The following is a 25,606-nucleotide window of genomic DNA, read 5'->3' on the forward strand; positions in this document are numbered from 1 at the left end:
ACTCATTCCTTCCAATCTTCGCACCGCCTCAAAAAAGGAGACACGCTGGACACTCCTTACCCTTGCCTCCTCACTCTCCTTCACCCTAACGGAGCATTCCAGGAACTCAGGTGAATGTTCATCTCCACAGTTGCAGCATTTCACTTCATCTGGCATACAATACTCTTCCCTTCTGCACACACTTGACATTTATGACACTGAAGGGGATTGTGCACAAAAAAATCTTACAGGACATGAATCCTAACTTTATATGAGAAGGGAGAGACTCTTCAAAGAGCAGTAGCATGGATGAAGTGAATTGATTTACCATACAGGTCAGTTGACGTGCACCAACCACTCCATCAATGTCTTCAGTAATATACTCTGCCTTTATTTCTTACGCAACCCCAGAAATAACCCCCTTGATAGGTGCCCGGCTACGAAAATCCATACAAGAAACATTCCATCTTTTTGAGACTTCTTCTGAAGTCTCTCACCGACACCACACTTTCCTCCAACACATTTCAGATTTTCCTTGGAATGTTTCCCAAGTAGCATTGATCCAAAACCTTCACTCTGACTAAAAATGTGTCTAGTGGTTTCCTATTTTCCCACTACAGCTTTACTTCTCGTTTCTCTTTTTCTTCGCCAATGTAACCCACTCAATCCTACTTTCTGTACTATTAGCTTCACCCGACTCACTAGCAATTTCAAACAAAACTTAAGTTTCTGCCATCTACTCCCCGTCACACCCATCCTTGATCGGCTTTTCTTCCCACCCTCTTTCCTAGCCAATGTCTGATTTAGCTAGATAGAATTATCTCCCCAGAGACCGCCAAAGAAAAATCCTGATTGGATATTTTTGCCTCGATTCAGTGTTAACCATTTCCTTTCAAATAAAAACTGAAGAAATTGAATCAGAACATCATTGAAAATAATAGTAGAATTAGAGTTATTTATATTTTGTTTTTTATAAGTCCTAAAAAGGCCCTCATTGTTTCCCACTGGGTTTGAGTTAGTAATACTTTGTAGAGTGGCTCTAATTTCTCTCAGCATGCATTTTTTCACCATTCTGAATGTCTTCTCCATATGTTTTTTTTCTGAAATATGAACACAGAAATACTGGACAATTTGAACTCTTATTACTGTGTCGATTTGACAAAAATTCAATCATGGTCTTAAATTGGACTCTGGCATTTTTCGGGTCTTGGTCTTGACTCGGTCTAGGGACCCCTTGTCCCCCCCCCCCCCCCCCCCCCCCCAGACTTGGTTTTGACTCGGTCTTGCCCCCCCCTCCCCCTCCGGTCTTGAATCTGTCTCACTTGAGGTGAATTGAACACAACACTGCTGATATCTTTCCGACAGATGAGATCTAAACCAGGCAAGAACTTGTCCATTTAGACCAAATAGGGTTTCCAATCTCTCCAAAAGAACTTGGTGATCGATGGTGTCAAAGGCGGCAATAAGGTCTAGGAGCTCGAGGACAGATACAGAGCCTTGGTCTGATGCCATTTAAAGGTAATTTACCATCTTCACGAGTGCCGTCTCAGTACTATGATGGGGTCTAAAACCAGGCTGGAGCGTTTCGTATACATTATTTGTCTTCAGGAAGGCAGTGAGTTGCTGCTTAGCAGCTTTTTCAAAAATGTTTTAGAGGAATGGGAGATTCGATATAGGCCAATGTTTTTATTTATTTTTTTCGGGTCAAGTTTTGGATTTTTACAGGAGAGGCTTTATTACTGCCACTTTTAGTGAGTTTGGTACAGATGTTGACAAATGTTTTTTGTTTTTAGAAGTGTGACTGCATCTAGGGTATTACATAAGGTTAAATTCAGATCCTTGGTTAAGTGGTTAACAGATTTTTGTAGGAGCCTGGAAGGGACCGTTACAGTGTATTGAATTTAAAACGTTGGGCCTTGTGGCAAGTGTGTGCAGACGGAATAAATATGTTGTGAAAGAGACACAGTGCTGCAATTGTGGTGGAAACCACGTTCCCGAGTTCCAGGAATGCCCTGTATTGGTGAAGGAGGTCGAAGTAGCAAGAATCCGGGCTTTCCACCAAGTCTCCTATACAGAGGCAGGCAAATGGCAGAAGGAGCAAGTGCAAATGAGTAAGAAATGGCAATGGATGCCCCGCAGCAGAAAGTGTTGTTCATCAGTTGAGGGATCCTGAAGTGCTGAAAGTTTAGAAGGTTTATTGTATTGTGTTTATTGTGCAGGTGATACATTGTACAAGTAAAACTAGCACGAAATCGAAGAAACTTGACATAATTGTGAATGCAACAAAAAGGCTTTTGGATCTCCAGGACTTTACGGCTGAAACAATGCATAATGTTTTCGTTTATCCCCCTGTGTTTTCTGCGTTAAAGTTCCCCAGTTTTCACCCCACACAGTAGGTGGCGGCATGCACCTCTAAATACTATAGAAGAAGAATCATCACAACAACAACAACAACACCACCTCGAAAATCGTGGCGCTCTGCACGAGGACTGACCTCGTAAATGCCTACTTAGACAACACACATCAGGTGCAGTTATAGGGAAAACGGATATTTTACATACACGTGATTCAATTAGTACATGTTTTAACCACAACGGTGTGATAAAATCACCCCCCAAAAATATATATTTAATTTTGTGAATTTGAGATTTTGGTCAGGCGCGTCGGCGGCCGTCTCAGATATATTGGGGTCTTAACAGACGTAGGCGCTGTTTTGTTATGCACAGCAATTCAAATCGATTGTTTATCTAACGTTTGTTTACAATTTTACTAGCTAGCCATCATATGGCTTCCGCTTTACTATCACCGATGGTAGATTATTACAATGATGAAGAAGAACTTGATAGTGTGGACGAGGACGATGATCGAAGCTTCAGGGGAATAGACTCGGAAGAAGGTAACGTTAGCTAAACTAGCTAGGTTCACTGACGCGTTAGTTAGCTTTAGCTGGCTAACGCGTTACACTTGTTATATTTACTAAGGAACATTAATTAACGTTAGATTTTTTTTCAATATTATAATAACTTTTTTATATTTTTATAAACTCATTCACATTGAACTGTAAAGGCAGTACGTTTGAGCTGACGTTACCTTGAGCAACGATGTAACGATAGCTACAGTACCGTAGTTAACTAACTAGCTAACCACACATTATGGAATATAGCTTTATTTGTACACTTTTACACGGCTTTTGATACAGTTGAACATTTTCTTTTTGAGACTTCGATTTTGGGGGTTTGGTCTATTTTCGATGTGTAGTTAAGACACTTTACAATAATAGTAACAGCTCTGTTAAATTATCCCAATGAACTTCAGAGATTCGACATTAGGCGCGGAATTAAACAAGGATGCCCAGCTTTTATATTTTGGGGTCACACAAGTTATGGCAAAATATCAATATATATAGTTTTAGGGGTATTCAGATACAAGATAAAGAAAATATTCACAATTTGCTGACACCACATTTTTTTAAATAACATATTGAAGTCCGGAAAGCTATTGAATGTATTAATGCCTTCTCACGTGTATCTGGTTTATCCCTGAATATTAGAAAATGTGAATTTTTGCGTTGAAAAAATGTGACCTTAAACTCATTATGTAATATCCTTGTAAAAGATGTGATCACAAATCTTCGTATTAAAGTTAGCAACGAGCAGAAAGAAAGGGACATCTTAAATGTATCTCATATTGTAGAGAAAATTGTAAAGAGATTTAACTGCTGGTTATTAAGAGATCTTTATCTGGACGTGTACTTTTGTCAATCTGAAGGTCTGTCAAGGTTGGTGTTTACCTCCCTTGCCTTGGATGTTCCTCTGTAACTAAAATGGTTGATACTAAATTATTTTACTTCATATGGTGGACTAAACCTTATTATTTAAGAAAAGCGGTAATATGTAGAACCCAAAGTGAGGGAGGGTTGAATGCTCTGGATTTTTAAAACCTATAATATAATCTAAGTTAAAATGGATACAAAACTATTTAAGAAATGAGGATTGCATTTGGAATATAGTCCCAAATGTAATATTCCAACAGATTGGTGGTCTAGAATTCTTGCTCAAATGCAACTTTGATGTGGGTTAGATCTCTATTAAGTTTGCTAACTTTCTTAAATAAACAAGTACTTCTAACTTGGAACCTCATTTACAAACACAATTTTCCCCCACATAGATATACAATCTGGAATAATAGACATAAGATACAAAAACAAGTCTTTGTTTTTCCATAACTGGTTTGACAACAGCATTATCTGGGTTAAGCAATGATTGAATAATGATGGACAACTATATGATTTTCCAGAATTCATGAGAACACACAAATCCAGAGGAGTTTCAAATAGTTGTTAGAGCTGTCCCTAAAGGTGCTATTCTTCTTTTATGAGAATATAACAGTACTCTGTACAAAATACAGTACAAAATACTATAACAGTATTTTGTAGCCTCCATACGACTAGAATGAATTGACATTTTAAGCTATAAATGTAATAACGTGTATAAAAGAAAACTGTCAAGATGTTACTATTCCCTCTGCTAGAATATACTAGAATGCAGCCCTAGGACAAGTGAACAAAGTCTTGTTGTTGTCTGGGAAATACTGTATATCTAAAAAGGTGAAAGAAATATCATACAAACTAATTCAAAGAATCTACCCTGTAAAAACCTTTTATTATACACAGTTTCAAAATAACTATTGATAACGTGTATTTTGTGGTTGTAGCCCAGAGACTCTTGACCATTTATTTTGGGATTGTTCTTATGTCAGAATATTTTGGGTTGAGTTAAAATATTGGATTTTTAAAAGAAACTAGCTACTATTAATGTTCATTTGAAAGACTCTTATATTGTTTTAATTTGATCCAAATTAAATGGACCCTGATTTAACTTTAATCGGTAATTTGTTTATTTTTCATGGCAGACAATTTATCCATGAAATGAAGTGGGCGGAGAACAAACCCCTCTACACATTTGTCTAAGACAATTTCTAAATTACATTAAAATTCTATCAGTAAGTGTAAAAAGCAATTGGTATCATAAACCTTTTTGACAAATTGAAAATGTATCACTGTCACATCCTGGCCATAGAGGCTTTTATTCTCTATCATGGTTAGGCCAGGGTGTGACTAGGGTGGGCATTCTAGTTTCTTTATTTCGATGTTGGTGTGGTTCCCAATCAGAAGCAGCTGTCTATCGTTGTCTCTGATTGGGGATCATATAGGAGTTGTCCTTTTTCGTTTGGGTTTTGTGGGTGTTATTTTCTGTTTAGTGTCTGCACCTGACAGGACTTTTTCTGTTTTCACTCTTTATTTTGTTTGAGTGTTTTGAGTAATACATTTATCATGAACACTTACCACGCTGCGCTTTGGTCCATGCCTTCTGACAAGAGACATGACAATCTCGATATGTAACACTTAGGTTTATGTTTGTATATTTCTGTGATTGTATTTGTTTTGTTACTTCATAGAAAAAAATACAAAACAAAAAAAGATGACTGGCCAGTTTAATCAACAACAACACAATAGCTCTTTTCAGTGAGAAAAGCTCACCAAAAAGCTCACTTTTCAGCTCACCAAAAAGAGCCGGCTCTTTAAAAAAATATACGTTTAAAAAAAATAAAAAATAAATTCAAGTCAAACAGTTTGCGATAGTTTGACTAATTGATGTTAAAACAATTCTAATTAAATTAAATGAAATTATATTCTACCTTCAATCTATTTAAAAATGCATTGGTTTATGAAAAAGAATGCTACTAAACATTTGCTTTTAAAGTATAACTTTTTTAATGTATACAAACAAAGTGAATAAAAATCTAACCATTCAAAACTAATACAATCTGAACAACCTAATAATAGAATATTGCACAATATCAAAGATAAATAAATAAATGTGCATAACTGCAGCAACCCACTTAAAACATTAAACTAGTCCCTCTTATCTCTCTTCTTTAGTGCCATGTTATAACCAGCAGCACACAGCAATGCTGACCATATTTTGCTTTTATGAGAGATTTGCATTCAGAAATGCAAGCTGCCTCACTTGAGGGGCTGATGCGGTTTCTTCTCTCAGTCATTATTTGTCCCGTTTTTGAGAAGACCATCTCAGAGGGAACAGATGTGGCCACTATGCAGAGTCTCCCTGTCATGACTTTAGTAAGCCGTGGGTAGACAGAGGCTTTGCTCTTCCACCAGCTCAGAGGATCTGCAGATCTTTGTAGGAGGGGCTCCTCCGAATAGGATTGGACCTCCATTATGGCATCTGCTGAGTGATTCCTTTGTGCTGCATCCCCAGTTTCTCTCTCGTCAAACAGCAGACATTTGTGGCACTACTGCTGGTGCTTCAGCTCCATCTGATCCCTCTTCTTCCTGTTGCCCTGGTGCCTGAGCCAACTGACTGCTGGGGCTGTCCCTCCCTGCTGCTGAGGTTATTCTTTGAAGAGTCTTATCAACCGCTCTGGCATCACTGAAGGCTACCTTCTTAAACCTGGGGTCAAGTGCAGCGGTTTCTGATAGCACGTGATTATATTCCATTCTGTGGAACTTTGTCCATTGATGAAAATAGGGTGTCCATCAACTCTGTCGCATGTCCTGTGGTTACATTTGCTTCTCTCTAGCGGCTGGCTTTGATTCGCTGCAGACCCTATCACAGGAATATAATTTGAGGCTGTCACATAGCTGAAAAAAGAACAGTAACTTATTAGTTCATGTTTTGTCCACTGATACTACATTCTCATCTACTGCTCATATAGATATATAATACTGGATTAAATAATGATGTAGTAATAATTGCTTACTGTACCTCTCCACAGTGACCTGCTCAAACGGTTCCTGGACTCTGCACACCTCCTCCACCACCTCCCATTCCTCTTGGGTCAGAGCATCAACAGGTGCATTGACAATGGCCAGGGTAGAGATGATGGCGTGCATTGACAATGGCCAGGGTTAGAGTTGATGGCATCCTTTGACTCAAGAAACCGCTTAAACATATAAAATGTTGAATTCCACCTTGTAGTGCAGTCTTGTTTAGGCCTCAGCTCAGCTATCCCCATCCGGCGTTGTGTAGACGTTAGTTTTTCAGCACCTACTGTGCTCCTGTGGAAGTATTCCACAGCTGCTTTCACTTTGTCCACAGTGGGCTTCATCACCTTCAGAGCATATCTTACAATCAGGTTGATTGTGTTGGCAAGACATGGATGATGGGTCCATTTAAACATGTATGGCTTTGGTTATGTTAGCTGCATTGTCGCTAACACAACAGACCACTTTTCCATCTACTTACCATTCTCTGGCCACTCTCAACAATTCCTCTGCCAAGTTCTCTGAGGTGTTTGTCACTGAACTCAAAGCAGTCCAGAAGACAGCTAGACATCGACAAATCTTCATTGAAGTGACATGTAACCAACATGTAAGAACTTGTTACCCTTGATGTCAGGCAAACTGCAGTAGCTTTTTGGACTCCTTCCCGCACTGAAGCCTGTGTGCTCTCTCTTACAGTTGTGGAATAAGTGATTTTGAAAGGGTTTCCTGCTTAGAAATGATAGCAATAGTCTAAATCCAATGTACACAGTTCCAAAACCCCAGTCCTCCACGATCGAAAATGGTTGGAAATCGGTGGCAATCATTTTGGCCAATGCAATATCAATTTGGCCTTGTTTTGCTACAGACAGACTTTGGCATAAACCGGTCTATAGAAGACTGTGTTGCTGTGGGTTGCGGAGTAGGCCTACTTAACTGAGTGGATACGCTGGCTCCACCGCTAGTTTCTCGAAGCTTCACAGTTCGCATATATGCCGGTGTAGGTTGTGCGTAGAACTGGCTTTATATGAGATTTTGTTTTGGCAAATTCTACACCGTGCTCTAACATTGTCTACATTTATTAAAATGCATCCAAATGCTACTGTGCTTCTGACTAATTTTCCAGCTGTTGTTTTCACAGCTGTCCTTCTCTCTCCTCTGCTGCTAAGTGTGTGACTGAGTGAGTTGGCTCGGCCCTCCCTCACGCATATTTGGTAATTGGTTGACACTGTCTGATTTGACAGGAACAGGTGAGGCTGTTAGTCTGAGCAGAGGGTCAGAACGAATGTGTGCGCTTGAGCATTTAGGCTTATTATTCGTTTATTTCGTATTTTGAATTAGTTAATTATATTAATTTAAATATTTGGATTATTCATATCTTAATTTGTTTATATTTGTATAAATAGATTCCGCTCTTCTGATATGCGAGACGGCTCCCAACGTTCACCTACCAGAGCCGGCTCTAGATCCGACTCGTTCGCTAACGACCCATCACTACACTACAGGCTTCTGATTCGTGGTGGATCTGGCACCACGACGAGTGAACCAGAATCAGGCAGGGTTTACAGGAGACGTTGAATTTGGCGATTTTCATTTTAAACGCCAAATTCTGGTTCACACGAGGAGTAATGTTAGTAGCTAGCTGGCAAGAAAGCTACCTGTCACGGGGAGGAGTTCATGTATTTTCCAACTTTCATGGTTTGCATCCAAGCCTGGTTGTAAAGTCTTCTAACGAGTTAACGTTACAGCAAACCGTGTTCTGGTCTGGTGGTGGACAGATTGCTAAAGTTAACGTAGAAAGCGTTCATCTTGTTACCCCCATGCACTGGAGCCTCGATTCTGCCATCTGGCTAATTTAATGTTAAAAATATTAGTAGTAAAGTTAGGAACAAGTCAGGGCAGGCAGTAATTCTCAGTAACGTTAGAATATTGACACGTGACAAGAAAATGGCTTTACCACCTATGATTTAATTGATTGGCCAGTTATGACACATTCTTGGTGTGAAATATATGAGACATGTTTTATTTTTGTAATTATCCTTGCATGTCGATGAAGGTGGTTGGATAGTTAGATTTTGAGGCCCGGCCAAGCTCATTTAAATTTTCAGCAATGACGCTAGCCAACAATGTTAACTGACTTTGATGGATAGTTGTTTTATCAAAGGTAAGGTAATCCATTTTTAAACTGTCTAGCTAGCGTAATTTGTCGACTAGTAGATATCTAACTAACGTTAAAGTACAATCCACTGACAAGAAACCGGCAAAACCTTTGCGCTGGCAAGCTCAGTAGCTTGGCAACCAACGTTTGCTAGTTGACTAACGAGCTAGTCAGGGTAGGTAATGTCACGCAACCTTCTGCAAAACACAGGTCAAGCTCACGAGATTGAATCTAAGAAACTCTTAATTAGCTAGCTAACCAAGTCTTCTGAGTGAGTCGTTGCTAAGCTAGCTAACGTTAGCTTGCCACATCACACCGCACGCCTGGAACTTGGCTCCATCAGCTACGCAATAGCAACTGTGCTAGCAAGTCAACATGCGGCAAACGTTCGGCGCTCAAGGTAAACCGTTCGCCATTGAGAATTAGTTGGATGGTCAAATGAGAAACGACTAATTACTTGAGTCGGTAGCTTTCTGCCGTGGTACATTTCTTTCTGCGACGTTTCAGCGAGAAGTTGTTGATACAAACGAGCCAGGTTGTTCGCGGAATGTCTAGCGTGCTAGTTTACCACTTTGCTCATGACCGTAGTAGCCTGCTAAGTCAGTTAGGTAGCGAACTACCTAGTTTATCCTATGACATAAACTAACTTAGCTACCCAAGCTATATTTGAATGTATCAGTGGGGGGGAACCTGTGCCCTTTTATCAGCCTCCGCACCTCGTTTTTCTGTGTTTTGGTATGCGTTTATGTAAGTTTAAACACATGGCTGGTATCCGAGTCATGGGTGACGCAAATAATGTTAACTTTACTGAGTGCATATGTTTTTACTTGTCTAACGTTACTACGATTTCCGGTCTCTTTATGGAGGACCGCATGTCCTAAAAGTATTCATATCATTGATTTGGGAATGGGATTGACCAACGTGTTCTGAAAATGTCATGGCATGCCATATTATATTGCCTAATTTGGTACCTTAAACCTAAGGTTATAGCTAGTATACTTTAATAACTGACATCAGGCTTTTTTGCCCTTTTTCAGACACTGAAGACGCCAGTGAAACTGACCTAGCGAAACACAACGAGGATGACTATGTGGAAATTAAAGAACAGTGAGTTTTCCCCAAAATGCATGGTTACGCTGGATAGATTAATCAAGGCTCTCCAACCCTGCTCCCGGAGCGCTAGGTCCTTCACTCCAACTCTAATGTAACGCACTTGATTCTAATAATTCGCTTGTTGATAAGCTGAATCAGGTTAGTTACAACTGGGGTAGGAGCAAAAACCTACAGGAGGGTAGCTGTACAGGAACAGGGTTGGAGAGCCCTGGAATAGATGACAACATGGACCAAATTATGTTCAAAATGTAACCCGATCTTGAAGGACTAAATGTACAGATACAGTAGTTTGGTTGTGATAATCATGTTTGTTTTGTTGCAGGATGTACAAAGACAAGTTGGCATCATTGAAAAGGCAGTTGACGCAACTCCAAGAAGGTAATGTCACTGTTTCTAATTATCCTCACTGTAGTTATTTTTTGTAATAAAAAAAAAAAAAAATGTAACTAGGCAAATCCGTTAAGAACAAGTTCTTATTTACAATGACGCCCTACCCCGTCCAAACCTGGAAGACACTGGGCCGATTGGGAGTCCCATAGAGCGGCACACTCACGTCCGGTTGTGATATTGAACCAGGGTCTGTACTGACGCCTCTACCACTGAGATAGTGCCTTAGACCGCTGCCTCTCTCAGGAGCCCTTTAATTTATGAATTCAACCTACTCCGTGGCCTTGTGGTTAGTGTCCGCCCTGAGATTGGGAGTTTGGGTCCTAGCTGAGTCATAACCAAGACTGTAAAAATGGGACCCGATGCATCTCGGAGATAGATTGGCGGTAAAGCCCTGTGATGGACTAGTATCCTGTCCATGGGGTATATTTGTACATCAAGCTGCCTCACGCTACAGAAATAGGCTCCTGCTCCTATGAGCTGTTCTGTCTCGCGCAAGCTAAGGCATGTGCAAGGCTACTTTATTTATCATTTGACACAACTGTTACGATGACACTTCAGAGGTAGTGTTGTTCCTTGCAAAAATTGGTTGAACGTTGGACGTTACATGCTGTTTTCTCATCCCTGCAGGAACACTTCAGGAGTACCAGAAGAGAATGAAGAAGCTGGACCAGCAATATAAAGAGAGACTTCGCAATGCTGGTAAGATCACTGTGCACTGTTTTTGAACTAGATGGGTGTTTTAGTAGTTTTCCACGTAGAGTCCATATTCTTTATAATTTGATCTTGAACTCACCCAAGGATGTGCAGGTTTTGTGACAAGTCAATGTGACATACAGGGAGTAACTGATGTTTCAGTTAACATGAGCGTTACCGCTGTGTTGTCTGTTTCCTACAGATCTCTTCCTCCAACTCGAGGTAAGACATGTTTGATATTATTACTTAACATTGTAATTCCATTGAATAATTAGCCTGCCATGATGTCCTTTTGACACAGTGAACATCCCTGGGCCTCTCCTCCTCTCTTTCTGTCTTTCACAGACGGAACAGGTGGAAAGGAACCACATCAAAGAGAAAAAAGCGGCGGTGAAGGAGTTTGACGATAAGAAGGTTGAGCTGAAGGAAAATTTAATTTCTGAGCTGGAGGAGAAGAAGAAGATGATCGAGAATGAGAAATTAACAATGGAGTTGACCGGCGGTAAGGAGAATCACTGAAAAAGATAAGATAACAGAGAAATCTTCCCCCCTCATGTGGGGATTAAAAAGAATGAGAGAAAGAGAATTTGAGGAAAGAAGACTATGTAGGCTCATTTATTTCTGTTCATGCAGTGGAAGTGTTTTAGAGATGAGAGGGATAGCTTTTAAGCCAATCTCAGATCTCACAGCCTTGGTATTAACATGGGTGCCAGTTAAAATGGCCTAGTCTTAGATGCATTGTGTTCTCTTACTCAAAATGTGCATATTTCATGCTAATCACTTAGCCGATGATCTTGTTACTGTGTAGTAATGTTATTAAAACCTGTAAGGTCATGTAACTTTACGTAATGAGAATACTTTACATATATTATAGTTATCAATATACTGATATACATTTAATATGTTTTAGTTATTTCTTTGAGTGTCAGCTGCAGTGAGCTCATGGTTTGTTTCCCTCTAGATTCTATGGAGGTGAAACCCATCATGACCCGGAAGTTGAGGAGGAGGCCCAACGATCCAGTCCCCATTCCAGACAAACGAAGGAAACCTGCACCTGATATCCTTAACAACTCTCTGCTTGTTTATATAAGGGTTGACCCGAGCTATGCGCTGTGCAGAATCCATCTGTCTTCAATAACAATCTTGTCTTTACTTATTTTCTTTAGTTACAGTACATTTCCCATTTCTAATTTGCACAGCTGTTATAACAGATATTGTTATTTACAGAAATATTATTTGGGGTATCTGGGTACAAATTATGATATGAGTTGTCCTTAACTAGGCACACCTCAGTTAAACTATTTGCTAACAGACGAACAGATAATGGAAGATCTGCGAACACTGAACAAGCAGCTGAAGTCCCCCAAGCATCCAGGTTTTACTACTCTTATGATTGTTTCAGTTAGTATAAAGACCTATTCAGCTAAAATGAGAAAAAGTACATCAAGTTATTAAAGGATTTTAGTTCAGAAAATATTATATTAATTTTAGATACCATTGTTTAATATAAAAACCTGCCCAGGCCATGTTAGTAAGTTAACCATTTACATTGAAAGGACTAGATAGATTTGTGTTCTCATGCCATGTTTTCTCCCCCAGTGTCTCCGTCTTCTCCAGACCATATGCCCACCACTCCAGTAGAGGCCCCTTCACAGCGCTATGAAGCCCGCATCGAAGAAGGAAAGCTCTACTATGACAAGAGATGGTACATACAGTGCATTCGGAAAGTATTCAGACTCCTTGACTTTTTCCACATTTTGTTATGTTATAGCCTTATATTAAAATAGATTAAATTGTTTTTTCCCCCTAATCTACACACACTACCCCATAATGATAAAGCAAAAACAGATCTCTCCAGAGATGTTCGATCGGGTTTAAGTTAGCGCTCTGGTTCGGCCACTCAAGGACATTCAGAGACTTGTCCAGAAGCCACTCCTGTGTTGTCTTGGCTGTGTGCTTAGGGTTGTTGTCCTGTTGAAAGGTGAACCTTCGCCCCAGACTAAGAACCTGCTCCAGAGCGCTCAGGACTTCATCAAGGATCTCCCTGCTCCGTTCATCTTTCCCTCGATCCTGACTAGTCTCCCAGTCCCTGCTGCTGAAAAACATCACCACAGCATGATGCTGTCACCACCATTTTTCACCGTAGGGATGGTGCCAGGTGACGCTTGGCATTAAGGCCAAAGAGTTAAGTCTTGGTTTCATCAGACCAGAGAATCTTGTTTCTCATGGTCTGAGAGGCCTTTAGGTGACTTTTGGCAAACTAAGCGGCTGTCATTTGCCTTTTACTGAGGAGTGGCTTCCATCTAGCCACTCTACCATAAAGGCTGGATTAGTGGAGTGCTGCGGAGATGGTTGTCCTTCTGGAAGGTTCTCCCATCTCCACAGAGAGTGACTCTGGAGCTCTGTCAGTGACCATCGTGTTCTTGGTCACGTCCCTGACCAAGGACCTTTTCCTCCGTTTGCTCAGTTTGGTTGGGCTGCCAGCTTTAGCAAGAGCCTTGGTGGTCCCAAATTTCTTCCATTTAGGAATGATGGAGGCCACGGTGTTTTTGAGGACCTTCATTGCTGCAGAAATGTTTTGATACCCTTCCCCAGAGCTGTGCCTTGACACAATCCTGTCTTGGCGCTCTAAGTACAATTCCTTCAACCTCATGGCTTGGTCTTTGCTCTGATATGCACTGTCAACTGGGACAATATGTAGACCGGTATGTGTATTTCCAAATCATGTCCAATCACTTGAATTTACCACAGGTGGACTCCAATCAAGTTGAAACATCTCAAGGATGATCAATGGAAACAGGATGTACCTGAACTCAATTTTGAGTCTCATGGCAAAGGGTCGGAATAGTTAAGGTATTTAAAAAAAATATATATATATATATATATATAATACATTTAATACATTTGCTGAAATACACTGCTCAAAAAAATAAAGGGAACACTAAAATAACACATCCTAGATCTGAATGAATGAAATATTCTTATTAAATACTTTTTTTCTTTACATAGTTGAATGTGCTGACAACAAAATCACACAAAAATTATCAATGGAAATCAAATTTATCAAACCATGGCGGTCTGGATTTGGAGTCACACTCAAAATTAAAGTGGAAAACCACACTACAGGCTGATCCAACTTTGATGTAATGTCCTTAAAACAAGTCAAAATGAGGCTCAGTAGTGTGTGTGGCCTCCATGTGCCTGTATGACCTCCCTACAACGCCTGGGCATGCTCCTGATGAGGTGGCGGATGGTCTCCTGAGGGATCTCCTCCCAGACCTGAACTAAAGCATCTGCCAACTCCTGGACAGTCTGTGGTGCAGTCTGTGGTGGATGGAGTGAGACATGATGTGCTCAATTGGATTCAGGTCTGGGGAACGGCCGGGCCAGTCCATAGCATCAATGCCTTCCTCTTGCAGGAACTGCTGACACACTCCAGCCACATGAGGTCTAGCATTGTCTTGCATTAGGAGGAACCCAGGGCCAACCGCACCAGCATATGGTCTCACAAGGGGTCTGAGGATCTCATCTCGGTACCTAATGGCAGTCAGGCTACCTCTGGCGAGCACATGGAGGGCTGTGCGGCCCCCCAAAGAAATGCCACCCCACACCATGACTGACCCACCGCCAAACCGGTCATGCTGGAAAATGTTGCAGGCAGCAGAACGTTCTCCACGGCGTCTCCAGACTGTCACGTCTGTCACATGTGCTCAGTGTGAACCTGCTTTCATCTGTGAAGAGCACAGGGCGCCAGTGACAAATTTTCCAATCTTGGTGATCTCTGGCAAATGCCAAACGTCCTGCACGGTGTTGGGCTGTAAGCACCTGTGGATGTCGGGCCCTCATATCACACTCATGGAGTAGGTGTCTGTTTCTGACTGTTTGAGCAGACACATGCACATTTGTGGCCTGCTGGAGGTCATTTTGCAGGGCTCTGGCAGTGCTCCTCCTTGCACAAAGGCGGAGGTAGCGGTCCTGCTGCTGGGTTGTTGCCCTCCTACGGCTCCCTCCACGTCTCCTGATGTACTGGCCTGTCTCCTGGTAGCGCCTCCATGCTCTGGACACTACGCTGACAGACACAGCAAACCGTCTTGCCACAGCTCGCATTGATGTTCCATCCTGGATGAGCTGCACTACCTGAGCCACTTGTGTGGGTTGTAGACTCCGTCTCATGCTACCACTAGAGTGAAAGCACCGCCAGCATTCAAAAGTGACCAAAACATCAGCCAGGAAGCATAGGAACTGAGAAGTGGTCTGTGGTCACCACCTGCAGAACCACTCCTTTAATGGGGGTGTCTTTGCTAATTGCCTATAATTTCCACCTGTTGTCTATTCCATTTGCACAACAGCATGTGAAAATTATTGTCACTCAGTGTTGCTTCCTAAGTGGACAGTTTGATTTCACAGAAGTGCGATTGACTTGGAGTTACATCGTGTTGTTCCCTTTATTTTTTTGAGCAGTGTATAATAAAACATGTTTTGTCTTTGTCATTATGGGATGTTGTGTGTAGATTGAGGGAATTAAATGTCTTCAATCAATTTTAGAACCTTTTGGTTACTGGTCCAACAATCTATCCACTAGGCTACCTGCCGCCCCTTTTAAAAGGGACCGGTGGCTATCCGAGACTGCTTTTTAATTTAAGTTGAATGTAAATGCATGCGAAGCTTGTTCAATCACAATGGCCTTTGTTTATCTTCACTTTAATTAGTTTTATTAGACTTTTTTAAAAACGCAGAAGAAAAAGGGGATTTTCATTTAGGTTGATAAAGTCAAACTTAGGTCCACTGTGGTCCTTTTTATTGACACATTTTTTAAATCCCGAAAAATTGGGCAAAACATGTGACCTACTAAACTGGTTTATTATAGAATATTGAGTTTTTAATCCATGATGCAGTTGACTTATTAGCCACTAGATGGCCACACACCCGTATAAATACTATACAACAGGAATTGTAGCCTTTACTGGCTGTATTTCTGGCATGTCTGCAAAGTTTTAGTGAACTTACCTACAATACTATCTGCCCTCTGGTCAATAGAGAAAGGTTATGTCTTACTAATGGTGGGAATGTTGGTTATCTGCTACCATGGATTTACATTCCACTATCATGGAGCAAGAACATGGCATTGGCCATTCTGACAGAAAGGACTGAATGTTGGCTTTACTTGGATAATCTGTCCTCTCAGGCCCTTTGGGTAGAGAGGGAGAGTCTAGCGCTCCCTGCATAGGACATCAAACGTCAATGAATAATTCCTTTTGAAGAGTGGAAATTTGAAATCTGTTCCTTTTCCATGACCTTCATGTAGCCTCTAAATGTTGAAATGAGGGAGGGCTCAGGTGATGGACCACTAAGTAGTGCTTGCTGCTATCAGTCTCACTCTGTTGTTAACCGTGAAACTATATGGCTTTGGTGAGGATACTGGATATACCACGTCCATGGGGAAATGTATTATCTACATCTCCTTTCAAAGTGATTACTGTCTGTTCCACCTGCTTCTGCTCTTACCTCAGGATGACTCTCCCCAGACAGAGTATATGATAATCCAAGATTACCTGGCTGGCTGTCATACAGGACAAGAAGATTCTGTTAGATTACCTTTAAAATTACATTAAATAGTGTGTGTGTGCGCAGTACCAGTCAAAAGTTTGGACACCTACTCATTCCAGGGTTTCTTTATTTTTTACTATTTTCTACATTGTAGAATAATAGTGAAGACATCAAAAGTATGAAATAACACATGGAATAAAGTAGTAACCAAGAAAGTGTTAAACAAATCAAAATATATTTGAGATTCTTCAAAGTAGCCACCGTTTGCCTTGACGGCTTTGCACACGCTTGGAATTCTCAACCAACTTCATGAGATAGTTGCCTAGAATGCATTTCATTCAACAGGTGTGCCTTAAGTTAATTTGTGGAATGTGTTTACTTAGTGTGTTTGGCTCAATCAATTGTGTTGTGACAGCCCTTTTTGGTAAAAGATCAAGTCCATATTTGGGCAAGAACAGCTTAAATAAGCAAAGTGAAACGACAGTCCATTACTTTAAGACATGGTCAGTCAATCTGGAAGATTTCAACTTTTTAAAAGTTTCTTCAAGTGTAGTCGCAAAAACCAAGCTCTATGATAAACTGGCTCTCGAGGACAACCACAGGAAAGGAAGACCCAGCGTTAACTCGTCTTCAGCGGATATATTCATTAGTTACCAGCCTCAGAAATTGCAGCTCAAATAAGTGTCAGAGTTCAATTAACAGACACAACTCAACATCAACTGTTCATTGGAGACTGCATAAATCAGGCCTTCGTGGTTGAGTTGCTGCAAAGAAACCACTACTAAAGGTCACCAATAAGAAGAGACTTGCTTGGGCTAAGAAACACGAGCAATGGACATTAGACTTTGGAAAGCTGTCCTTTGGTCTGAGTCCAAATGTGACTTTTTTTGGTTCCAACTACTGTGTCATTGTGAGAAGCAGAGTAGGTGAACGGATGATCTCCACATGTGTGGTTCCCACCGTGAAGAATGGCGGCGGTCTGATGGTGTTTTGCTGGTGACACTGTCTGTGATTTTATTTAACCAGCATGGCTACCACAGCATTCTGTAGCTATACGCCATCCCATCTGGTTTGTGCTTAGTCCCACTATCATTTGTTTTTCAACAGGACAATGACCCAACACACCTCCAGGCTGTGTAAGGAATATTTGACCAAGGAGTGATGGAGGGCAGCATCAGATGACGTGGCCTCCACAATCACCCGACCTCAACCCAATTGAGATGAGTAGGACCGCAGAGTGGCGGAAAAGCAGCCAACAAGCTCTCAGCATATGTGGGTACTCCTTCAAGACTGTTGGAAAAGCATTCCAGGTGAAGCTGATTGTGAGAATGCCAAGAATGTGCAAAGCTGTCATCAAGGCAAAGGGTGGCTACTTTGAAGAATATTAAGCAAATCAAAATATATTTTATATTTAACACTTTTCTGGTTACTACATGATTCCATATGTTTTGATTACATCACTACTATTTATTATGTAGAAATTAGTAATAATAAAGGAAAAACCCTTGAATGAGTAGGTGTCCAAACGTTTGTCTGGTAGTGTATGACATTCTTACCTGAATGGACTGATCCTTGCTCTTACCCCCTCACTCAATGTCAGTCGATTAAACATTAGAGGAACTACATTTAAATATTTTGTCTTTTTAATTTAAATGTCCGTTTTTTTAAGGACACTGCTTAGAAATGTCTGAAATGGCTACTTGACTATAAGGTAAGATAATGATCTTACTTTCATTTCCAGCATGAGAAGTGTTTAATTGCTACTGTTTTTTTGGCTCATGTAGTTTTGTTCTTGTCTTGACCCTGTCAGGTACCATAAGGGCCAAGCCATCTACCTGGAGTCAAAGGAGAATACCAAGATCAGCTGTGTCATCAGCTCTGTGGGAACAAACGAGGTGGGTGTCACACCCTTATAGCACAAATATCTTAGACCAGGCTACCGGCTGTCTTTAGTCCTTGTATACTACACTGAACAAAAAATATAAACGCAACATTTAGTGTTAGTCCCATGTTTTATGAGATGAAATAAAAGATCTCAGAAATGTTCCATACTCACTAAAAGCTTATTTCTCTCAAATGTTGTTTACGTCTCTGTTATTGAGCATTTCTCCTTTGCCAAGATAATCCATCCACATGACAGGTGTGGCATATCAAGAAGCTGATTAAACAGCACAATCATTACAGATGCACCTTTTGCTGGGGACAATGAAAAGCCCCTCTAAAATGTCACAGAACACAATGCCACAGATGTCTCAAGTTCTGAGGGTATGTGCTATTGTCATGCTGACTTCAGGAATGTCCACCAGTTGTTGCCAGAGAATGTAATGTTCATTTCTCTACCATAAGCTGCCTCCAATGTCATTTTAGAAAGTTTGGTAGTATGTCCAACCAGCCTCACAACCGTAGACCATGTGTAACCACATTAGCCCGGGACCTCCACATTTGGCTTCTTCACCTGCGGGATCGTCTGAGACCAGCCATCCAGACAGTTGATAGAACTGTGGGTTTGCAAAACCAAATAATTTCTGCACGAACCGTCTCAGTGAAGCTCATCTGCGTGTTCGTCGTCCTTACCAGGGTCTTGACCTAAAAGACTTCAGTGGGCAAATGCTCACCTTCGATGGCCACTGGCACGCTGGGGAAGTGCGCTCTTCACGATGAATCCCGGTTGAACTGTACCGGGCAGGTGGCAGACGGCTTGTATGGCATTGTGTGGGTGAGAGGTTTCCTGATGTCAACAACGTGAACAGTGTGCCCATGGTTATGGTATATCCAGGCATAAGCTACAGACAATGAACAGAATAGCATTTTATCAATGGTAATTTTAATGCACAGAGATAATGTGACGAGATCCTGAGGCCCATGTCGTGCCATTCATCCTCCGCCATCACCTCATGTTTCAGCATAAAATGTAAGGCCCGATGCCGTAAGCGTCTGTACACAAGTCCTGAAAGCTGAAAATGTCCCAGTTCTTCCATGGCCTGTATACATGTCACCCATGTTTGGGATGCTCTGGATCGATTTACGACAGCGTGTTCCAGTTACCGCCAATATCCAGCAACTAAGCACAGCCATTAAAGAGGAGCGGGACAACATTCCACAGGCCTCGATCAACAGCCTGATCAACTCTATTTGAAGGAGATGTTGCATGAGGCAAGAGTTGGTCACACCAGATTCTGACTGGTTTTTGGATCCACGGCCCTACATTTTTAAGGTATCTGTGACCCACATGCATATCTGTATTCCCAGTCATATGAAATCTATAGGTCAGGGCGTAATTGATAGAAATTGACAGATTTTTCCTCATGAACTGTAACACAGTATAATCTTTGAAATTGTTGCATTTTTGTTCAGTGTAGTTCAAGACGGCACAAACTGATCTGGTGCCAGGCTATACAGCTATGCGTTTTAGCTGTATGTCTTCTACAGTTTTGGAATCTTAGACTGCATGACTTAAAATGCTGTGGAATGTTAGGAATTGTGACATTTAGATTTTTGCTGCTTTTTCATCCACTGAACTTGTGATTTCCCCCTACAGATGCTCTTTCTTATTGCATGGAGAGCTAATGAGTATTTTGTTCTGTTTCCCCCTCACAGATCTGGGTGAGGAAGACCAGTGACAGCACAAAGATGAGGATCTACCTGGGACAACTGCAGAGAGGAGCGTTTGTCATCCGACGGCGGTCGGCGGCATAGAACACATGCCCCTTCCTTCTGTTTCTCCATCCATCTCTATAGCATCTCCCTCATTTTATCTCTTTTTGTAAGTAAAGTATGTGGCTTCCCTCATGTTGATCCCCCGCCCTACTGTGTGCCTGAGGAAGTTTCCTCAATGACTTTCTGAAGTTTCAACTAGGGATGCACCGATACAACATTTTTGCCCAATATTGATATTTTCCTTGCCAAATAAAACGATACCCGATATTTAACATTTTTGCGGCCTTTTAAGCGTTCTAGTACAGTTAAATAGTTAACACGCAAACGGGCGCAGCGGTCTAAGGCACTATATCTCAGTGCAAGAGGTGTCACTACAGTCCCTGGTTTGAATCCAGGCTGTATCACATCTGGCCATGTTTGGGAGTCCCATAGGGCCCAGTGTCTTCTGGGTTTGGCTGGGGTAGGGCGTCATTGTAAATAAGAATTTGTTCTTAACCGACTTGCCTAGTTAAAAGTTACACACACCAAAATAAAGCAAAGCAGTGTGACAAAAACAACAGTTACAAATAAATGTACAGTCAATAACACAGTAGAAAATCAATGTACAGTGTGTGCATATGTAGAAGAGTCAGGCGGGGCGGTAAGGCAATAAATAGGCCATAGAGGTGAAATATTTACAATTTAGCATTAACACTGGAGTGATAGATGTGCAGATGATGAATGTGCAAGTAGAGATACTGGGGTGCAAGAGGGTAAGTAATAATATGGGGATTCTGTAGTTGGGTGTGCTATTTACAGATTGGCTGTGTACAGGTACAGTGATCGGTAAGTTGCTCTGACAGCTGTTGCTTAAAGTTAGAGAGGGAGATATAAGGCTTCAGTCATTTTTTTTTTGTTGCAATTCGTTCCTGTCATTGGCAGCAGTGAACTGGAAGGAAAGGTGGCCAAAGGAAGTGTTGGCTTTGGGGATGACCAGTGCAATATACCTGCTGGAGCACATGTTGTGTGTGTTGCTATGGTGACCAGTGAGCTGAGGTAAGGTGGGGCTTTACCTAGCAAAGACTTATAGATGACCTGGAGCCAGTGGGTTTGGTGATGAATATGTAGCGAGGGCCAGCCAATGAGCATACAAGTCACAGTGGTGGGTGGCGACAAAAAGGATGGCACTATGATCGACTACATCTAGTTTGCTGAGTAGTGTTGGAGGCTATTTTGTAAATGCCAGCGCCGAAGTCAAGGATTGGTATTATAGTTTTACAAGGGTATGTTTGGCGACATGAGTGAAGGCGGCTTTTTTGCGAAATAGGAAGCCGATTCTAGATTTAATTTTGGATTGAAGATCCTTAATGTGTGTCTGGAAGGAGAGTTCACACTAACCAGACGCTTAGGTATTTGTAGTTGTCAACATATTCTAAGTCAGAACCGTCCAGAATAGTGAATCTAGTCGGGCGGGAGAGTGCGGGCAGAAATCGTTTAAAGAGCATGCACTTAGTTTTACTAGCATTTAAAAGCAGTTGGAAGCCACGGAAGAATGTTGTATGGCGTTGAAGCTCTGTTGGAGTTTTGTTAGCACAATGTCTAAAGAAGGGTTGGATGTATACAGAATGGTGTATAGGTGGATCAGAGAATCACCAGCAAGAAGAGCGATAACGTTGATATATACAGAGAAAAGAGTCGGCCCGAGAATTGAACCCTGTGGCACCCCCATAGACTGCCAGAGGTCCGGACAACAGCCCCTCCGATTTGACACACTGAACTCTGAGAAGTAGTTGGTGAACCAGGCGAGGCAGTCATTTGAGAAGCCAGTGCTATTGGCTCTGCCGATACGAATGCGGTGATTGACAGAGTCGAAAGCCTTGGCCAGGTTGATGAAGACGGCTGCACAGTAATGTCTTTTATCGGTGGAGGTTATATCATTTAAGACCTTCAGCGTGGTTGAGGTGCTTGGGCAAGTTGCTGCAGGGAGTGCTGAGATGTTGGCCGGGGTAGGGGTAGCTAGTTGGAAAGCATGGCCAGCTGTAGAAAAGTGCTTATTGAATTTCTCGATTATCTTAGATTTATCAACTGTGACAGTGTTTCCTATCCTCAGTGCAGTGGGCAGCTGGGAGCAGGTGCTCTTATTCTCCATGCATTTTAGTGTCCCAAAACTTTTTGGAATTAGTGCTACAGGATGCAAATTTCTGTTTTGAAAAAGCTTTCCTAACTGACTGAGTATATTGGTTCCTGACTATATTGGTTCCTGACCTGATTATTCAACGCTAATGCAGAACGCCACAGGATGTTTTTGTACTGGTCAAGGGCAGTGAAGTCTGAAGTGAACCAAGAGCTATGTCTGTTCTTAGTTCTACATTTTTTTGGAATGGGGCATGCTTATTTAAGATGCTGAGGAAAGCACATTTGAAGAGCAACCAGGCATTCTCTAATGACAGGATGAGGTCAATATCCTTCCAGGATACCTGGGCCAAGTCGATTAGAAAGGCATGCTTGCTGAAGTGTTTAAGGGAGTGTTTGACAGTGTTGAGGGGTGGTCGTTTGACAGCGGACCCATTACGCACGCAGGCAGTTATCGCTGAGATCCTGGTTGAAGACAGCAAATGTCTATTTAGAGGGCGAGTTGGTCAGGATGATATCTAAGAGGGTGCCCATGGTTACGGATTTAGGGTTGTACCTGGTAGGTTCCTTGATAATTTGTATGAGATTTGTTTGGGCACAGACCTGGATAGTATGACAGACCTCTGCAGGCTATCTCTGCAGTAAATTGCAACTCCGCCCCCTTTGGCAGTTCTAGCTTGTTGGAAAATGTTATAGTTAGGGGTGGAAATTCCTAAGCCAGGATTCAAACACGGCTAGGACATCCGGGTTGGCGGAGTGTGCTGAAGTAGTGATTTTTTAAATTTTTTTAGGGAGGAGGCTTCTAATGTTAACATGCATGAAACCAAGGCTTTTATGGTTACATAAGTCAAAAAATGAGAGTGCCTGGGGGAATGGGAGTGATGCTGGGGGCTGTAGGGCCTGGGTTTACCTCTACATCAACAGAGGAGGAGTAGGGTAAGCGTACGGCTAAAGGCAATAAGAACTGGTCGTCTAGTGCGTTTGGGAACAGAGAGTAAAAGGAGCAGATTTCTGAGCACGGAAGAATAGATTCAAGGCATAATGTACAGACAAGGGTATGGTAGGATGTAAGTACAGTGGCGGTAAACCTAGGCGTTGAGTGAGGATGAGAGGTTTTGTCTCTAGAGGCACCATTTAAGCCAGGTGAGGTCACCGCATGTGTTGGGGGTGGAACAAAATGACTAGCTAAGGCATTTTGAGCTGGGCTGGAGGCTCTACAGTGAAATAAGACAATCACCAACCAAAACGGCAGTAGACAAGGCATATTGACATTAGGGAGAGTCATGTGTAGCTGAGTGATCATAGGGTCCAGTGAGTAGCTAGGCTGGAGACATGGTGATTCAGACAGCTAGCAGGCCGGGGCAAGCAGATGGGCCTGCGGGGGACATCAACGGAAGAGCCTGTAGAAACCCCCTTGGACGCTGTCGTCGGCAGATTAGTCGTGATGGATCGGCGGTGCTCCGTATCGGCAGTAAAGGGGTCCAGGCCAATTGGCAAAAGAGGTATTGAAGCCCAGGAATTGGCTGATGGATCTCTTCAGCTAGCCGGGAGATGGTCCTAACTCCAGGCTAGCTCCAGGCTAACTGGTGCTTGCTTCGGGACAGAGACAGAGGCTGTCCCGAAGAGGCTGGCTTATGTCCAAGCCAACTGACTACTAACTAGTTAGCTGGCTAGCTACTGATTGGGGTTCCAGTTCTAAAGTATAAAAAAATTCAGATCCATACCACATTGGGTGAAGCGGTTTGCAGGAGAGTATGTTCAGTCTAGATGGAAATTGAGATAATAAAAAAATAAATAAATATATATATATATAACTAGATTTGCCCGGTACAAAACAAAAACAGAAGTCTGAGTGCTACGCGATCTTGGAACAGATGTTTAGTTGTTGGAAGTGTGCGCTTAGTATTTTTCTGCTTTTCTGTGTAGTGCTGTATTTTTCATGGCGTCATTACGTCATCTTCCTACATTATATAGGTATGCGCGTCAGCTTTGAAATCGGTTTTGCACATCGTCGTTAAACTAGACATAGGGCCAATGCCGATGTTGGCATTTTTAGTTAATATCGGTAGATTTCTGATATGCTCACAGATCTATCTTGCATCCCTAGTTGCAACCAATCAGGACCACTGGAAGGGAAGAGCAAGACTGTAACCAAGCATTCTGTCCATTTATATTTTTTAAAACATTTTTTACATTTCTTTTTAAATTTTTGGCCATCTTCCAGCACAGGTGGAACCATTTTACCTAGAAGCTTTTTATTCTATTGTCATGATTCAAGCCCTGTTCCAAATAGCCTGTAGGCTTTGTGTAGAGCTGAAAGGAATGGATTGCCCTGGTATAAGACATTTTGTAATAGCTCCACCATGCCTGAGTGACTTCTGAACTATTTCCATTTTGCTTACACTATCCACTCCGCTCAGATCTACACAAGTGCATAGGGGCTCAAAGCTGATGGATAGGACTTACATTTCTTTCTACACTTAACACATTTCTATAACAGTTTCCTTGATCTGCCATTCAGCCGGAATCATGCCATGTTTTCTAAGAGCGATGCTTGTCTGAACTGCACCATCAATACGTGGAGGAGGGGGAAATGGACACAACATTTTCATATTGTCTTTTCATCTGGTAAATTGTCTGTTTATAGTTTTTTTGCTCCTGTTATATTGACCTTTTTATTGCTTATAAAAAAATATATAATATACTGAATTGACTTAAGGTTTGAATTTGTATCTGTGATATTGACATTAGATGAGTCTAATTCACTCGTGGAATAGCTATCGGACTTGGCTGGGAAGATAAAACTTAATTTCTTTTTGTACGTTTTGTGCGTTCCATTTATTAAAGATGTTATTGCCTTTGAGTTGACAAATCTACAAACAATACCCAATAATGACGAAGTGAAAAGATTTTTAGAATTTTGAAATTTTATTTTAGAAAAGGAACATACCTTATTTACAAAAGTATTCAGACCCTTTGCTATGAGACCAGAAATTGAGCTCAGGTTCATCCAAGACAACGCAGGAGGGACTTCAAGACACGTCTTTGAATATCCTTGAGTGGCCAAGCCAGAGCCCGGACTTGAACCCGATCGAACATCTCTGGAGAGACCTGAAAATAGCTGTGCAGCGATGCTCCCCATCAAACTTGACAGAGTATGAGATGATCTTCAG

General features: G+C 41.7%; 1 protein-coding gene across 11 annotated transcripts; it reads left to right on the forward strand.

The window, feature by feature from the left end:
• The first annotated feature begins 2,656 nt into the window (after positions 1–2,656).
• LOC110526024 (sin3 histone deacetylase corepressor complex component SDS3) lies at positions 2,657–25,254 on the forward strand. Of its 11 annotated transcripts, XR_005052116.1 has the most exons (14): positions 2,657–2,875; positions 9,959–10,028; positions 10,357–10,412; positions 11,052–11,123; positions 11,320–11,339; positions 11,463–11,619; positions 12,079–12,174; positions 12,406–12,492; positions 12,717–12,822; positions 13,869–13,970; positions 17,772–17,936; positions 18,334–18,375; positions 18,475–18,559; positions 20,262–20,317. XR_005052116.1 is itself a non-coding variant. In XM_021606601.2 (11 exons), the coding sequence occupies exons 1-11, from the start codon at positions 2,764–2,766 to the stop codon at positions 20,358–20,360; spliced, it is 960 nt and encodes a 319-aa protein (XP_021462276.1). In that variant the 5' UTR covers positions 2,658–2,763; the 3' UTR covers positions 20,361–20,593. The 11 variants fall into 11 exon arrangements, 7 of the variants coding, with proteins under 7 accessions (XP_021462276.1, XP_036836079.1, XP_036836080.1 ...); XR_002473860.2 differs by lacking the exon at positions 13,869–13,970 and having other exon boundaries at positions 20,262–20,328; XR_005052117.1 differs by lacking the exons at positions 13,869–13,970; positions 18,334–18,375 and having other exon boundaries at positions 20,262–20,304.
• The last annotated feature ends 352 nt before the right edge of the window (positions 25,255–25,606 follow it).

This window comes from Oncorhynchus mykiss, chromosome 6 (genome assembly GCF_013265735.2).
Source record: "Oncorhynchus mykiss isolate Arlee chromosome 6, USDA_OmykA_1.1, whole genome shotgun sequence".
NCBI lineage: Eukaryota > Metazoa > Chordata > Actinopteri > Salmoniformes > Salmonidae > Oncorhynchus > Oncorhynchus mykiss.